Source organism: Protopterus annectens, chromosome 4.part0 (assembly GCF_019279795.1).
Source record: "Protopterus annectens isolate FY-2018-M chromosome 4.part0, PAN1.0, whole genome shotgun sequence".
Classification (NCBI taxonomy): Eukaryota; Metazoa; Chordata; order Ceratodontiformes; family Protopteridae; genus Protopterus; species Protopterus annectens.
The window spans coordinates 1,618,569,420-1,618,587,886 of record NC_056733.1 but is presented as its reverse complement, the minus strand read 5'-3'; the positions used below and the strand labels follow the sequence as shown (position 1 = coordinate 1,618,587,886).

The 18,467-nt window shown below is 34.3% G+C and overlaps 1 protein-coding gene across 1 annotated transcript in view; it reads right to left on the bottom strand.

Moving 5' to 3' along the window:
* Nucleotides 1-73: 73 nt before the first annotated feature.
* Nucleotides 74-18,467, bottom strand: part of GPX3 (glutathione peroxidase 3) — a 217,798-nt gene continuing 199,404 nt past the window's right edge. The window contains exon 5 of the mRNA XM_044069402.1: nucleotides 74-1,163. Within this exon, the coding sequence (XP_043925337.1) occupies nucleotides 921-1,163 (243 nt within the window). The 3' untranslated portion in view covers nucleotides 74-920. The remainder of the gene's footprint in view (nucleotides 1,164-18,467) is intronic.

The following is an 18,467-nucleotide window of genomic DNA, read 5'->3' as shown; positions in this document are numbered from 1 at the left end:
TCTTTCAACCATATACCTGCCCTTCGCTAAAGAAAATTACTTTTCAGACACAAGCAGACACAGGCTCTTAGTATGCTTTGTGAAGGAACTTGCTTTATTCCTCTCTAGTTAAACACAGGTTACAGAGGTTCAACAGGTAGAAGCAATTCAACATGAAAAGTACACATACCTGATGCAAGAACATACAGAACAGCCTGAATGCACTGAAGAGCTATTCTGTGTCTGCACTGACTCAGGACAGACCCCACAGAGTGTCTGCTTTTAGGCCTGACCCTCATAATTATGTAAACTTTTCTGTTCTCAACCAGTTACCTCTGTTGTTTCACAGAATATAGCAGCAGAAAACAAAGACGAAACTTATCACAAAAATAAAAATAGTTCTACATATGAAATGCTGTGCTCTCATTAAGCATAATCCTCAGACGAAGCAGGTGGTACGAATTTCACCCAGCTCACTTCTGTTCATAATGTGTAATCTGTCTGATAATTTATTCTAAGCATGGATGATACATGCATGGTTTGCCAAGAAATGGTTCATAATGCAGCTTTCTATATTCTGTTAAGCATAGCATGCATCCACTTTTTCAATACTGGGGGATAATCTGTAGTAGCAAATGTATGTTTGCCTCTAAAGACAAAAACGTGAAAGTGAAACTTATCACTAGTGCCATTACCTGAGATAATGGTCTGTGGGACAGTAAAGCAGGATAGAAATAATGGTGCAGTAATGTTTGTGAAATCAATAAGATGGTTGGACAGCTGACAAAAAGTTGAAACCAAAATCACCTTAATATTGCCAACAGCTGAAAAAAATCTGATGTTCAAAAAAAGTTGCCCTTTTCTGCTTCCCATAGGACATGCTAGCTGAGAGCAAGTTAAAAGCACTGCCCTACAAACATCACCATGCTTTGTGTTTGCTTTTAATCAGAGTCATATCTGTATCTCTTCTGTGACTGATTATCCATTAAAGATCGTAAGTATGATGTGATATCATGTGTTACGGAAGACACTTGATATCTAGGATGCCAGCGCATTACTGGCTTCCCATTGGGCCCCACCAGAAACTTCTCAAAATTCCACTTGATGTCATTGAGTTTCATTGGTTCCCAGAAGAGTCTGTTTGTTGGATTTCCAAAGGTATCTCCAACAGGAGAGCAGGAATTCTGCAACACAATAAAAAATTGTTTTCATTAGATTCTTTACACATTTGTCTTAGTTATTAATTCATTAGCAGGAGAGTAAGAACTTTAAAGTCTAGACTGATTGGCAAATCTTCAGAAAAGAAACTCTGAAACACTTTCAAAATAGAAAGTCCACACAAAAGACATATTTCAGGCAGTGTCGCACAGTGCATTGTATAAAAATTTCTTAGGAATCCTACTAAATCACTGTTATTAACACATGAAAACCTTTTGAGCAAAGTTTGATTTACATAATGTCCTCTTGCATTTTGACTGACTTGAAGCAAGTCACTTAACCAGACTAGTACTCCTGACTTCTGAGAAGAGATTGTGTTTAGTATATCATAATTTACTCATTAAAAAACAACAATTAAAAATATTAAAAAAATATATACAGTACCACAAAATCCTATTTTCCTAGCAGTATCTGTTGTAATTGTCTGAAGTTTTATACCTTTATGTAATCCTTTATTTAACTGCATTTTACTGGACTCAGTTAACTGATCTACTTTCATTCTTTTTTTTTTTTAAAACAAGTTTATTGTTTTAACATATAAGAGAAATATCATAACAATTTTATACAAATAATTAAAAATAGGTATTATTATAATATTCAACAAAACAACTAAAGTATTTACAAAGACATCCACTACAATCAGATCAATTAATTAAACTAAAATACTGTGCTATTGAAATTAGAATTTTTTTAACAAATTTTGTAAATTATCCCATACAATAAAATGTGATGTTTTTCTAGTTGTTCTCATTCTAATTGTGCTTATTTCCATATGACACATTATATTCATAACATTTTTAAATTCATTGAACGAAGGAGGTGTATCTGAAATCCAATTTCTAGTTATTATTTTCCTAGCCACTGCTAGGATAGACCATAACAAGGGAAGCTTAATCTTTTAACACATTGAGGTACAGGTGTGTTGAATAATATAAGAGACTTAGAAATAATGAAATTATCTGTAAAAAGAGCCTGCAAAAATTCATTAATTGACTTCCAGTATTCTTTCAACTTCATACAGTCATAAAACATATGAGCCCAGTCAGCATTAATTTCTACATTACATCTCTTACATAGATTATCTTTATTATTAATTTTATTCATCATCAAAGGTGTATAAAAAGATCTATGTAAAAATTTCCATGTATAAAGTCTTCAGACAATGGAAGATGTAGTTCTATAAGCAGATTCCAATATATATTGTTTATCTTGTTGAGTTGGTGGGTCCCCATTAATAGAGGTGAAATAATTCCAGTATGAATCTACATTGTAAAAAGTTTCTTGTCTGATAATTTTATGTATATATGAAAGTTTACCTTTATCAGAAACTTTATGCTGTAAATTTATTATCAAGTAATCAATCAGTTTTGGAATAGATTCTTTAACTGTTATAGACATTAGATCTATTCTATCAATGAGATGTTGTCTAAAGATCTGAACCTCTAACCAGCAAGTTTCTCTTAGATCAAATTCTTGTTTTAAGAAATCTAGATTTTTAACTTTATTATCAGATATCAGCTGATACCAGTACTTTAGATTATTATCTATAGCTAAATGAGCTCCTTCAGAAGTAGATGACATAAGCATACCCTGAGTATAAATTATAGGAATACAATAAAATTCCATTCCCTATACTTAGGGTGCATGAATATAAAGTTACGATAACTAATAATAATATTTAATGGGTAACAGACCATATGTTTAGGTGTAATAGGTGAAGTACAAAATTCCTTTAGCAACCACAACATGGAGTTATTTATAATCATATTTTTATGTGTTAAGGAGATTTTCATGAAGTGCATACTAATTAGCTCCCAATAATCTTTCCATTTTATGACATATGACCGATCTATTAATAAAGTAATAACTTTTATAATAGAAGAGATAATATATAAATTAAAGTCTGGAAAAGAAATACCCCTTGAGACCAGCTATTAGTATGTTTCTTTAATGCAATCCTAGGTCTATTAGGTGCCCATAAGAAATTTAACATTAGTGTATTCAGTTTCTTGATAGTTATTTTTGTAGGTGAAAGTATTATTGATTGTATTAAGTATAAAATCTTGGGGAATATTATCATTTTAATAATTGTAAGTCTCTCCTCCATAGTAAAAACATATTATTCCAGGTATTAAAAAGATTTTGTATATTAAGAAAACAGGTATTATAGTTATTATATATAATAGATTTAATATCTTTAGATAGAATTATACCTAAATAAGTTATCTGACCTGAGTTGGGTACATATTTAGTAAAATCACTAATGAGAGTATTTTTTCGTGTATATAGGTAGTATTTTAGTTTTTCTTCATTGAATATTAAACCAGAAATACTTTTAAAATTCATCATTTTATCAAATAAAGACTGCATAGAAGAATTAGATCCTGCTGATGTAATTAGAACATCATCTGCAAAAGTTGAATTTTTGATGTTGTATTTTCTTCTATTTCAAAACCCTCTATGTCAGTACTGTTTCTAATCAAATTAGCCCAAGGCTCCATTACTAAAGTGAATAATAGTGGAGAAAGTGGACATCCTTGCTTTGTACCTTTAAGAATGGGTATTTTTTGTGAAACATATGTTCCTACCTTAATATAAGCCAGCGTTCCTTTGTATAAATGCTCAATTAAATTTACAAATGCATCAGAGAAATTTGTGCACTTCAGTAAGGTAAACAGATAGTCCCAACTTACTGAATCAAATGCTGAACCTATATCAAGACTAATAAGTGTTAAATCTTTCTTTTTCCTATTTGCAAAATCAATTAATGTTAAAGTTCCTCTTATATTATCAAAAGTATTTCTATTTACAATGAAGCCCGTCTGTTCTATGTCTATCATGCCGGCGATAATTGTCTTCAATCTATCAGCAAAAATACTCATAAACATTTTATAATCAACATTAAGTAATGAGATGGGTTGATATGAAGAACATCTAGTTGGATCTTTATTAGGTTTTAAAATTGGTGAAATAAATGTATATTGCCAAGATGGGGGGGGGTTATTAACTCAGTTTGGGCCAGAATAAAACCTTATGTATTAATGAATATGTAGTTTTAGAAAGGATTTTATATATCTCTGGTATAATACCATCATTACCCGGTGCTTTGTTTGATTTAAGCTTATTTATTTGTGTAATAACTTCTGTATATGAAATACTCTTGTCCAATAGTTTAATCTGTTGTTTATTAAGCTTTTTATTCATGTTTGTGGTTATAAACTCCTTTATTTTATCTTTAGGTTCCATGTTAATGTTGTTATGGTTAATCTTGTGAAAGTGATTTCTAAATTCATCCAGTATTTCTGGTATACTAGAAACATTCTTCTTTTCCTTAGAGAAAAGATTTCTTTGATATGGTTTTGTTTATTCAATCTTTTGTTTTATTTTTAAGTCTATGTAAGTATTTGGGGCTTATTGAATAAGACAAAACTTGTATTTCTCTAAAGTTATTTTAACTTTATGAGTTAAAATTTCTTTGTATTTCTCATTTAGTTTGTTTATTTCTTCAATAACTTTCTTGTCCATAATATTTTCTTTATTATTATGTTTATAAGAGTCTAGTTTACTTTGAATGTCTAACAATTCCTTATCCCAAGATTTCCTTTTGTTATTATACCATCTGATACTTTGTCCATATAGATATGATTTTAAGGCATCCCAAACATAGACAATGGAGACTTCAGGAGTATTATTTATGTCTAGAAAATGTTGTACTTCTGAAAGTATATATTCTTTATAGTCTTTTAGCTGAGTTAAGTATGCTAGTATCCTTTTGATCTGAACATTATGAGTATTTTTTATCATGAATTCAAAAACAATTGAGTTATGATCAGATATAGGACATGAAATGATTTTGGAATTAATTAAATCTGTTACCATCTGGTTAGAAATAAAGACCCTATCTATTTTTGAATAAGTTTTGTATCTGTTAGAAAAAAGGTGTATGGTAATGATTTTGACTCTATCTGATTATTAATATCATTCAAATGATAAGAATTAGCAAAATCATTTAAATGTTTTGCATTAGATGTAATTCTTCTTTTCTTTATAGTGGTAGTATCACTTTCATGTAGTATACAATTAAAATCACCAGCTAAAATAATATCCCCTATAGAGAATGATATGATCTTATCAATATGATGTTTCACTGTATTAATACCAATTCCAGGTATCCAGTATACATTGATTAAAGTGTAAGTCTTCCCATTAATTTGTATTGTAACCATACAAAACATTCCTTTGTCATCCTGATAAGACTTAATGGTTTTAGGAATGGGCATACTTTTATTCCATAAAATAGCCACTCCTCTTTTTTCTGAGTGTGCTCTGAACTAACCAATACTGCATACTTATTAGTGGCTAGTTTATCAATATCTTTTTCAAGAGATGGGTTTCTTGCAGGAAGACTAGATTGGCCTTGTGTAGATTAATGTATCTTATTAGGCTTGCCCTTTTACACGGATTATTCAATCCATTAATGTTTAAAGAAATTCCTTTTAAAGATGTCATTTGGCATTTTAAAACTCAAGAATCTTATGATCGAAATAACAAATAACAAGATAAATAATGTTACATCTCCTCTTTTAGGTGTACCTTTAAATATAGCTGTATTTATTAAATCTCTTATGGGATTTTGTATAGGATTCAATTTTGTTTGTAGTGACAATGAGTGTACAAAATATATTGTGGATGTCAAAACTATATACATATAACAATGAACAAGTGAAAATAATGTAAGGATTAAACCTTGCATCCCGCCTGGAGTTGAAAACTCCAACTTAGAGCAGTATTTACTACTCAAGTTAACCCCTACCCTAAGCAGCAGTACCTCAGCTACCACCTTATCAATTTAATACTAGTTATATTTAACTGAGGTTAACAGTTTTCAATTCAATTATCTATCAAGACAAAACTACACATTTGGTAAAACAGCATCATATAAACTAAAATAAACTTTTTTTTTTTTTTTTTTAAAACTGTTCATACTATTATATAGATCTATGTAATATATAACACTTGAATTCTAATAGCATTCAAATAATCTTAATGTTAGAAATCAAGAGGAGAGAAAATTATGTTCTAACATTCATTTAAATCAAAAACTTTGGCTAATATGATTCAGACATTACATGCATTAAGATGCATCTATTTTCTGTCATGTGAATTCTATCAACAGCTTCCAAAAAAATCTTGAATTGTTTGTATATGAGCATTTACTTAAACTCATTATTGTCAATAGAGTAAAATATTGTATTCATAAAAATTATTATAAATCATATTGCATAGTTATGCAGATTCTCAGAAACACCTGCGTTATTACCTAAAAAAAAAAAAACAGACACACACACATACATATACACACACACACATATACACACACACACACACACCCACACACACAAACACACACACAACACACACACATACATATACACATACACATATATACATAGATACACACACACACACACACACACACACACACACACACACACACACACACACACACACACACACATATATATATATATCTGATCTCACTGAGTTGTGTGTTAGTAGAGCACTATCCTACTTGCTGTCCCTAGAATAAATCTGTCTGCTTTATACAAAATAATGCACAGCAAACACATATTAGTAACCAGATTTTACAATCATGCTAACCTACTGCTTTAAAATATATCACATGACATTTCTTCCAGAATAGAGTTATAAGATTATTTATGCTTGCCAATCAGATGAATTAAATGAGTTATAGTAAAGTATATGTTTGGGACACAAGTTTTTAACACAGATTATTATGCTACTGTTAAGTAGATTTTCAAAAACATTTAAATAAATGTTTCATTTTCTATGCCTTCTAAAATAAGATATTTACTTGCTACAAGAAACTACATCATCTAAACTCATCATAACTGACATATTTTATGAATAGAGTATTTTTCCTGAATCTGTGGTGTGTCAGTGTGATAACCTTGTCAATGTTTATACTAACTGCTTTCAGTTTCTCTGTGAAAATTCTGTGAGTGAAGCTTCTGAGGAAACTCATGGACACTATGCATGAGACAGCCCACATCCCAGATTGTCTCCCTTAACATTTTGGCGGGAAACTTATTAAAACTTGTGGCAAACATTCATTTTGTCAATAGAGTAAAATATTGTATTCATAGAAATTATTATAAATCATATTGGATAGTTATGCAGATTCTCAGGAAAAAAATGCCATCACACTCACACACACACACACACATACATACATACACACACACACACACACACACACACACACACACACACACACACATATATATATATATATATATATATATATATATATATATATATATATCTGATCTCACTGAGTTGTGTGTTAGTAGAGCACTATCCTACTTGCTGTCCCTAGAATAAATCTGTCTGCTTTATACAAAATAATGCACAGCAAACACATATTGGTAACCAGATTTTACAATCATGCTAACCTACTGCTTTAAAATATATCACATGACATTTCTTCCAGAATAGAGTTATAAGATTATTTATGTTTGTCAATCAGATGAATTAAATGAGTTATAGTAAAGTATATGTTTGGAACACAAATTTTTAACACAGATTATTATGCTGCTGTTAAGTAGATTTTCAAAACATTTAAATAAATGTTTCATTTTTATGCCTTCTAAAATAAGACATTTACTTACTACAAGAAACTACATCATTTAAACTCATTATAACTGACATATTTTATGAACAGAGTATTTTTCCTGAATCTGTGGTGTGTCAGTGTGATAACCTTGTCAATGTTTATACTAACTGTTTTCAGTTTCTCTGTGAGAATTCTGTGATTTGAAGATTCTGAGGTAACTCAAGGACATTGTGCATAAGACAGCCCACATCCCAGATTGTCTCTCTTAACATTTTGGCGGAAACTTATTAAAAACTAGTGACAAACATTCATTTAGCAGTGTAAATGCATCTAAACATGACAGAACCTCCACAATGTATTCCACAGATCATCACAGCCTCTATGCAAGTGAAATTAAACTCAAAATTACCAACAAGCAATAAAACTCAGCATTCTTCTCCCAACTCAATTTTCATACAAATCCTATTATTCACTGTGCCCACACAGTCTAAAGCATTTCTATATATTAATAAAGAAAAGAAAAGAGAGTAGAAAATAAAAGGGAGTGAGGCAGAAATAAAAAATGTAAGAGAAAGCTGTAAGAAGTATATACAATGGAATGTTACTTACTGTTTATATTAATAGAGTTAAAAATAAAACATATTATTTACTCTTATTTAGTTCTGATTATTATTAGTTAAAGCATGACAGATTATTTACAAACAAGCATAAGCAGTATAATCAAGAAAGTATAATTAGAAATAGCATTTGAAGAACTTATAAACTTTTACAAGAAATAAATATGTTATTATTCTATTAATGATATTTTCATTACTGTTCTCTCCCTGCCCTCCCCACCCTTTACCCACTACATAATCTAAATAGAATGTCATTGTTTAAACAAAGAAAATAATAAAAGAAGAAGGAAAAAAAAGGTAAAGATAAAAAATGTATCAAATTACTAACCTTACTTTTTTCAGAAAGAAAAACAAATCGAGTCACAGCCTGCCATTAAATCCTCAGGCATTTTGACTGGTTATGAAACAAAACATTTCTTTGCACATAGAGAATAACTTTGATTAAATCTTTTCCAAAATATTTGTGGCTTTCTGGAAATGCAGGAACTATATTCAAAAGATTAATAATGAACTAAAATGATGAGAGAGAAAAAAACATATAACAAATCATTTGTTTTTAGTCTCTTCTTCTTCTCTGAAGTCTTCCAGGAAGCTTCAGTTGCCAATCTCTTTAATGAAGAACTAGCCCATTCCATTTCTTCTATTTTATCCAAAATCCTTTTTCTTTGACAAACAGTAAAGCAGAGTCTAAATCATCGAAGACCTTAGGACCATCAGGAAGGAAGATTTTAAGCTTGGCAGGAAACAGAATGTATGTTTTAAACTGTGCTTTTTTAAGCTCCCTTATTAGTGGCAGAAAACTTTTCTTTTAGCAATTACCATGGAAGAATAGTCATTGTCAAAACGCACAGTTGTCTCATTAAACTTAACAGGAGCTTTAGCCCAAGCAGATTTAAGAACCATCTCTTTATCAAAAGATGATAGAAATCTAACTATAACTGATCTAGGATAGTTTTTGTTAGAGTTAGTATTAGCTATAGATCTATGTGCTCTTCGATACCAAAAGAGAATGCTTCTGGTAAATCTAAAGTTTTAGGGAGCCATGTTGTTAAAAAAGAAGTAATATTGTTACCTTCAATATTTTCTGGCAGTCCAAAAATCCTAATGTTATTGTGCCTAGATCTATTTTCCAGGTCATCCAGCTTTGTTTGTAAATGTGTATTTTGTTTCAGCAGAAACTCAATGTTGATTTCCTGTTCTTGTATTTTATTTTCCATGTCATTCACAGCTTCTTCTATGCCTGTCATCTGGATCTTCTGTTGTTGCAGGTCCATATGTAACAAGTCTATTTGTTTTGTAGTTTTTTCTATGAAAGTGTCTATTTTAGTATCCATTTTATCCATCTTAGCAGTAAGTTGCTGGACTATAATTATCAGAGACTGAAGTTCTTTCTTGATGCTGGAGTCTTGAGAATTTGTCTTACTGGAACTCATTTCAGACTGATAAACTGACAGGAAAATTTCCAAAGTAATTTCTGACAGGAATATTATTAAGATTTCCTTTCTTTTTTAGATATAGTTCAAGAACTATATAAAACAAACATATTTAGAAAGAAAATTACTTCAAGAATTAATTTTTTAAGTAATTAATTCCTGTCAATGTAATGAAATTGGTGGAGCTGAAGAAATCTGCTGCTATCCTGTGTTCATCCTTGGCCACGCCCCCATCTACTTTCATTCTTGACTGTCAGTAAGCTGAATGTCTTTTAGTTGAAAAGTATAGATAAATTGAATGCAAAATTTTCAAAAAGTGAAATTTGTTATCAAAAGAAAAAAAAATAACAGAAAAAATATTAAAGCACTGAATTGTCATGAAAAACATCTTTTGGAATTGTTGTGAGGTAGAACAACCTGGAGTTAAGGTATTTATTAGGCAGGGTGTTGAAAACACAGCCTCCAGATTGAGAAGGAACTGCAGAGAGTAAAGCCTCTTGCAAAAAAAAAAATAATATTTTCTATGTTTTAGTATTCAGAAAATTCATACTACAAACTAGCACAGGATTTATCTTAGTAATGAAAATCATCCTACAAATAAAATCATCAACATTTAGACTTGATTTTCAAGTTACACTGTTGAAACTGATACCCAGACCCCATGTGCTTCTTCTTCTTCTTTTGGCTTTTCCTGGTTAGGGGTTGCCACAGCGGATCACCTGTCTGCTCATGATTAGCAGTGGAGCTTTATGGTGTTGAGGTGCCAGCCCGACACCCAACCTTCCACAGAAGGCACACACATGCATGCACTCACACCTAGGGCCAATTTAGAGTGCCCAATCCACCTACAGCGTGTCTTTGGGATGTGGGAGGAAACTGGAGCACACGGAGGAAACACATGTGACCACAGGGAGGACATGCAAACTCCGCACAGAAGGCACCCCAGATGAGGATCGAACTGGAGAACCTCTTGCTGTGAGGCGGCAATGCTAACCGCTGCACCACCGTGGCTGCCCACCCAGACCCCATGTGCAAAATGGGAAAAAAGGGTTGAGGATAGATGGATTGCCATGTAGATATAGTGTCCTGACTATGGACTAGTGGACCTGGGTTCAACTAGTAGATGGATAACCTGGTAGAACTGACATCATGAGGGTGACAAATGACAAGGCTTTGCCTGTACACATTTATTTTGAGACAATTGATGAGGTGTGTGTACCCAAACATATGTTCAGTGCAAGAATTCCTCTGGAAACCCAGAATCACACCAAAGCTGCTATTGCAATGGGAGGTGGGCCTATGAGTGCATCACATACAGAGATGCGGCCGTTCCTTTTTGAAACCCATTGCACAAGCTCCCTCAAATGCATCTTGTTGCAGTAGTAGTCAATGGTTATTTGGTGTGCCGCATTTTCTTGTTTAGGCTACATATTTTCATAAAAGAAATTGTAAACTTGACTTTGCACTTTTGCTGGTCTTGCACTTCACAACATATTTTCAATACTTTGGCATGGATTTGTAGTGCATGTATTAAATTGACATCAACTCTGCAACAATACCACAAACCGAATATAATTTCAGTTAAAGTAATATGCATCTGTCTTTATTTGATGACAATTTGAGAGCTATGGGCATTGGTAATCATGAATTACATTATTTGTAGGACAAGCTAATCCTTTTTCTTTTTTTTATGTAAATATAGTTATATTTCAGCACTGATTCCATGCATGAAAACATCCATAGTCTTTTTTATTGTTGTCAGCACTCGTCGGGGCTGAACAACTACAAGAATCAAATTTTATAAGTTAAAACTACACATTTTCACACCTGGATTGTCTCTGACTATACATTTATCACATCTCTGCTCGAGTCACCACTGAAGAAAACTTTGCTTCACTCATACTAGCAGAGAAAGTTAAGCTTCACAGACTGCACATACAAAATACAGACAGATTCCAATAGCAAAACTACCCATTTCAATCAATACCCTAAAATTAAGCTGGTCCAGTCTGAAATAAAAAGTAATAAATACTAACAATACAAGATAAAATAAACCACATACCTTAACTACTTAACTAGCAAATGGCATTGTCAGCAAAACAGGCATATTTCTAAATGTCTATAGTAACATTGAACTAACTAAAAACATACCTAAAGTATGAGTAACATTGTTCTAATATAACACTCACTACATTACCAACATATGGCTAAAAATTACCTGACAGCAGTGAAAAGGATATTAAAAATTTTCATCAGGAACAGAGTAGAAAGCCACCCACAAGACAGCACATTCATAAAAAACTATGGCAGTTATATAACAACTTATTCATTAAACAGTTAACTCAGTTGCCACATCCTGTTGCAATGAATGAGAAACAGTAATTAGAAAACATCATGGAAAAGCAGATAAATGGAAGAAGCAGGGTGTGTGTTGTGTGATGCATAAAATACCTTGTTCTGTAGGATTAGAGAACTTGGTTCATGATAGGTGTATGAAATTTTATCGAATGGTTATTCAATGAATAGCAACTCGTAGAACACCTATTTGGTGAAACCATTCTTCATTGAACAGCAAATTTTAACTAGGGCAAACCAGCAGTTGGCCACCATCTGGAATTTTCCCTTTTCCCCACTGTAGTGCGATCTTGGAGTTGGTATATTTAGTTGAGGGGGAGTGGGGCACAGCTCCTCATATTAGGATGTGTGGGGGCATAGCCCCCCCACCTTGGCAGGTTTTAAATGTAATTTTATTTATTTATTTATTTTTTGCGGTTGCTCGGTCGGCCAACCTTTTGTTTGCCCCATTTAAACTTTTCAGTTCAATGAAAAATGGCTTTGTTAAATAAGTGTTAAACGAATGGCTACTCGCTGAATAACCATTCGACAAAATGTCACAACCCCATTTGTGATATATGGTTTTGCCAGCCATCTTAAAACATATTCCATAAACCCACAGTACAAGAGATTTCATGTGTTATATACCAGCCCCCTGTGTATTCCATCTAACCCTGATGTCTTAGAAACACCACAGAAATAAGTTAGTTCAAATTATGTAGGATAAGTCATTAAGTGGCCAAAGCAGTTAACAAAAGTTGATGGAACTGACACATTTGTCAGTTAATAAAGAGGATTAAGGCTACAATATTTTAATACACTTCTTCCTAGGGTGATTATGTGGTTCCCTCAGACTTATTTTGTTTGCTTTGTGAGTCAGATCAAGTTATTTAATCAGACAGTGCTCCTAAATTCTCTCAAGACATCTGTCAGTGTATCACACACATCATAATTTTTTCACCATTGAGAAGATTAACTGGTAAAATATATAAAAACAGAAACAAACAAAAAAAAAACCTTGCAGGGGCAAGCCTCTTTACACCCTGCATGTCTGCGTGTGGGAGCTTTGCCCGCCACACCCCACCCCACTAACTTAAATATACTGACTCTGCAGATATATTACAGAGAACAGTAAAAAAAAAAAAGCTGAAAAAAACACTAGTGTGCACTAGAAGCTCGCACAATACAAGATGTGATCTAACAAACCACATTAAAAATCACACAATATGCAATGCTGCATCCAAGCGTAGATATACCATACACAATATCCTTCTGAACCTCAGTTTCTCTAAAAAGTCAGTGTATAGTGAGTGTTTCAAAAAAACATTTTTCTACCTATTAACATTTTAGTATGGCTCAATTCCATTTCTCTTTTGCCCCCCCCACCCGCAAGCCATTTTCAACCTCTATAGCAGCATAGGTTCATAGGTTGGTACTAGGCTATTGGCCCTAGAGCCTATACAAGCCTAGCCACAACAATTCCCTGGATATTTCTTCCCACAATATTTTCTTCCCTGGACCCCTACATCATCCATTACGTCCCCAATTTACTTTTTATCCTTTTGCTAACAAATTAAACATTCCCCCAACATATTTTTATTATACATCACTCTTCAAAATTTTGTACACTGGAAAGCTCTTAACAATTGAGGACAATGGGTACTAGTCTTCTCTAGAAAAGTTTTTTTTGCAGCTCACTTTCCTCTTCCTGTAAAGTAGCATGCAAATATTTACTCATTCTTTTTTAAGTCTAGGATGTGAACTCCATCCATCTCTCCACAACTCCTTTTTCCCATTTTTGCACATGGGGTTGGGATGACACTTCAACAGTGACAATCATCTAGAGCCAAGGTGTACACTGAAGTAGTAATTCTTCTACACCACACACACCCACATGCACACTTACATCTATGGCCAATTTAGAGTGTCTAGTCCACCTACTCCATGTCTTTGGAATGTGGGAGGAAACTGGAGCACCCGGAGGAAACCCATGTGAACACAGGGAGGACATGCAGACTCCACAAAGAAGGCACCTGAGCTGAGAATCAAATAGGGGAAGCTCTTGCTAAGAGGTGACAATGTTATTTCCTGTGTCACTGTGCTGCCCTTGTGAACTCTAGTGACGATTCATTCATTTGAGTAAAATATTTCTTAATTTCTTATAATATGACAGTAACAGCCAGCCAGTAACTACTGCAAATGTTCAAGTGCAGCACTGTTATATGCTAAGAATAAAATGACACCTGAAATAAGCCACCGCAACATACAGCACTACTGATATTGCTGAATGTTTTCAGTGGCAATTATACATATTAACAATATCTGTCTATTAATGTTAATACCTAAAATGTGACCCATGACAGCAGAGTGCAGTAATAAAAAAATACAATCTAAGCTAAGTGTACATGATATGTTTCATGTTTTGTGCTTTCTAGGCACTCAGAAAGCACAAGAAAGTGTTTGTGTAGTCTACACTTTGTAGTAACTTTTATGAATCCCTGTCATTAATTAAAGCTGTGAAAATATCAGTAGGAAAACAAAAATTAAGAGGAAGTAGGTGTGAGTTATATCTGTGTTGTCTGTTTACTCAGAATGGTGTAAACATAGTGTACACTTAGTGTAGGCATTATTGAAACCCAGTAAGTGACTTAACTATTGTGTCATTTTAATGTGCTGAAACTCTGCTGGACTTGTACACAGGAACACTGCAACTATGACAATGTGTTATGGTGTATTTAATATATTTACATTTCTAAGTGTAGTATAATGTAAATTATACAATGACCCCCCCCCCCATTAATATTCAAAAACGTGCACGCTGATTGGTCAGCGTGCACATTGTAAATCTGAGTTATAGAAATGGAAAAAGGTCCGGTTGCCCAGATTTTTTCCATTACTATAACTCTTTTTTTACAGCAACGGAGAACGTAAGCTCTCCGTTGCTTCACACTGTCTCACTATGTTAAACGAGTTTAACATAGCGACACAGCTTTAAAAAAAGCAACTGAGATTCTCCGTTGCTTTTTTTAGAGCTGTCTCGCTATGTTAAACCTGTTAAGTGACTTAACTATTGTGTCATTTTAATGTGGTGAAACTCTGCTGGACTTGTACACAGGAACACTGCAACTATGACAATGTGTTATGGTGTATTTAATATATTTATATTTCTAAGTGTAGTATAATGTAAATTATACAACGACCCCCCCCCCCATTAATATTCAAAAATGTGCGATTCTCCGTTGCTTTTTTTAAAGCTGTCTCACTATGTTAAACCTGTTTAACATAGCAAAACAGTTTGTAAAAAGCAACGGAGATCTTGCTTTCTCCGTTGCTTTTGCCCACAGCTCTGATGTACTGCGTGGGCATACACATGCGCAGTACATCAGAACTGCCGCAGAATACCAGACAGCTGCGGAAGGGCAGCAAGGAGGCATTATACAATACCATTATTTAAGAAAAGTAATTATTTTTTTTCTTAAATAATGTCATTGTATAATAGCAATAACCCACTTCTGGGTGTGGGTAATGCTGGATTTACCCACAGTTGGCTTTGTTTGGCCACTCGGGCTTTGCTCTTGTGACCAAACCACACCAACCGTGGGTAAATCCAGCATTACCCACACCCAGGCGTGGGTTATTGCTATAATATTATATTTTTCATATGTATTATGCCAGTAAAGGCAAGCTAGAAGGAATTAATTGCGCAAAAATGCAGGATAATCAGAATAAAATAACACCCAAAGTGGATTGCTGAAACTCATGAGTCTGCAGATATTGCTGAATGCTTCCACTGGTAGTTATGAATAATAATAATAATAATAATAATAATAATAATAATAATAATAATAAGTTTGATAATTATGGTAATATTGATATTTCTAGAATGGTATGTCTGTATTAGGGCACAAGATGTTAAGTGCTTGTTGCCCGAGTTACTGAAAATTTACAGTGAAACAGAGTACATCATGCACCTTCCAGGAACTATTGCCAATTATATGTGTAAAATTATTGTAGATGTGACCTTTTTGTCATGACTTGAAGCAACACTGAAAGAAGTGCTCCTTCTCAAATGGAGCAGTATTAAAGGAGTGATACTGAAAGGAAGTGGCTGACATGTACACATTCAGAGATATAAATGATTTATTCTAGCAGTTATAAGTATGAAAACTATGTTTAGATCTGCATCAATATCATACAAACTCTGTGTTAGATTTGAATGAATGGTGCTATTTAATGCCTATCCCGGAGACAAATTAATTGGTCATTGAAACTTAACATCTAACAGTTACAGTGTCTTAGATTATGGGTGTTTGGAAATATTTAAAACATACAGATAATTTACATATCTTTATAAAAATTACAAAACTGCAGTGTGCAAGGTGAGCTTGTAATATAGCACTGGGAAGGTGACAACTAGAAGAACTATGTTACAACTTATATACTCTGGGCCTTTTGTGTAAGAGAACACATGTATATAAATTTATTTGGAGATTAATAGGTTCATAGGTAGGTACTAGGAAACTGGCACAAGGGCCTAGGTAAGCCTAGCCAACAAGGTTCTCTGGCTTATGACACCCAAGAAAGTTATTTTCCTGTGCCCCTGTCGAGCAGAGCCACAGAAGTGATCCCGGGGTGTATTTCCTATTTCCTATCCACTCATCAAGATTTTTCTTGAAGAGTGCTAATGAGGAACTTTGCTTGACATAGATGGGTAGCTTGTTCCAGAGTATGGGAAGTCTCCGGGACAGGAATCTATCCCTCCAGCATGTCCTGTTTATTGTGGTGACAAGGTTTAGGTCCCTAGAGCGTGTAGCTCGGAGGGATTGGGATTTCTTTAGGTGTATCATGTCCAACAGCTCTGGGTTTGACATAGCTTTATAGGTTCATAGGTTCATAGGTAGGTACTAGGCTATTTGCCCGAGGGCATTTATAAGCCTAGCCAGAGTGTGTCGGCTTTCGCCGCCCCATTGATTAATTAACTGAGCCTCTGTCAAGCAGAGCCAATGAAGTGATCCCAGGGGTGTATTTTCTTTACCCATCCACTCATCAAGGCTTCTCCTGAAGAGTGTTAGTGAGGGGCTCTGCCTAATGCAGTTAGGAATTTTGTTCCAAAGCATGGGGAGTCTCTGTGACAGGAATCTATCCCTCCAGCATGTTCTATTTATTGTTGTGGCGAGGTTTAGCTCACTAGAGCGCGTGGCTTGCAATGACTTGGATTTCTTTAGGTGGAGCATGTCCATCAATTCTGAGTTGGACATGGCTTTGTAAGTCAGGCAGGGATCACCTCTGAGTAAGCAATATGCCACTGAGTACAGCCGGAGTTTTTTCAGTCGGGCTGCATAGGACATATGTTTGAGGCAAATAATCCTCTTGGTGAGGTGCTTTAGTGGTCTTTCAAGCTGTTGGAAGTGTCTTGTGAGGTACATCCCAAATGGGGCTTTGTACTCTATGATGGGTCTGATGAGTGACGAGTAGAGGGGCACTATAACCTCTTTATTTCTAGATGCGAACCCCTTAGTAATTAGATGGACCACATAGAAGGATTTCCTAACTACTTTGGCAATATGATTTTCAAAGGATAGATTACTATCTACCTGGGTCCCCAGATCTTTTATTACCTCTTCTGTACTAAGGGGGCTGCCACCTATGTTTTAATTCATAAATGTTTTATTTTTCCCAAACGGGATGACTATGCATTTTTTGGCATTTAGCTTGAGGCCATGACTTTGACACTAGGTGTCTGTCTCAGTAAGGCCTTTTTGGAGGATGTCTGTGTCAGCCGGAGAGTCAATTATGGTTCGCAGTTTGCAGTCATCGGCGAACTTGGTTAGCCATAGTCCTCCTGTGTTTGCCTGTACTTCTGAGAAATATATGCCGAACAGTAGGGGTCCCAGAACCGAGCCTTGTGGGACACCACTTGTGACTGGTTTAGAGTCAGACATGGAGCCCATTATTCTTACCATGTGAGTTCTGTCTGTAACCCAGTTGGCAACCCATCTTGTGACGTAGGGGTTTATGTTCAGGCTGGTGAGTTTTTCTATATACCTGAGTAAGGAATGGTGTTGAATGCCTTGGCGATATCAAGGTAGGCTGTGTGAACCACCTTTCCCTCGTCTGTGGCCTTGGTAACTGTCTCGAAGAAGTCAACCAGGTTTAGTAGGCATTATCTGCCCTTAACAAAGCCAAACTGGGTTGGGTCAAGTGTTTGGAGGTTCCCAATGTCTTTGTTAATGAGCTCCATGATGATGT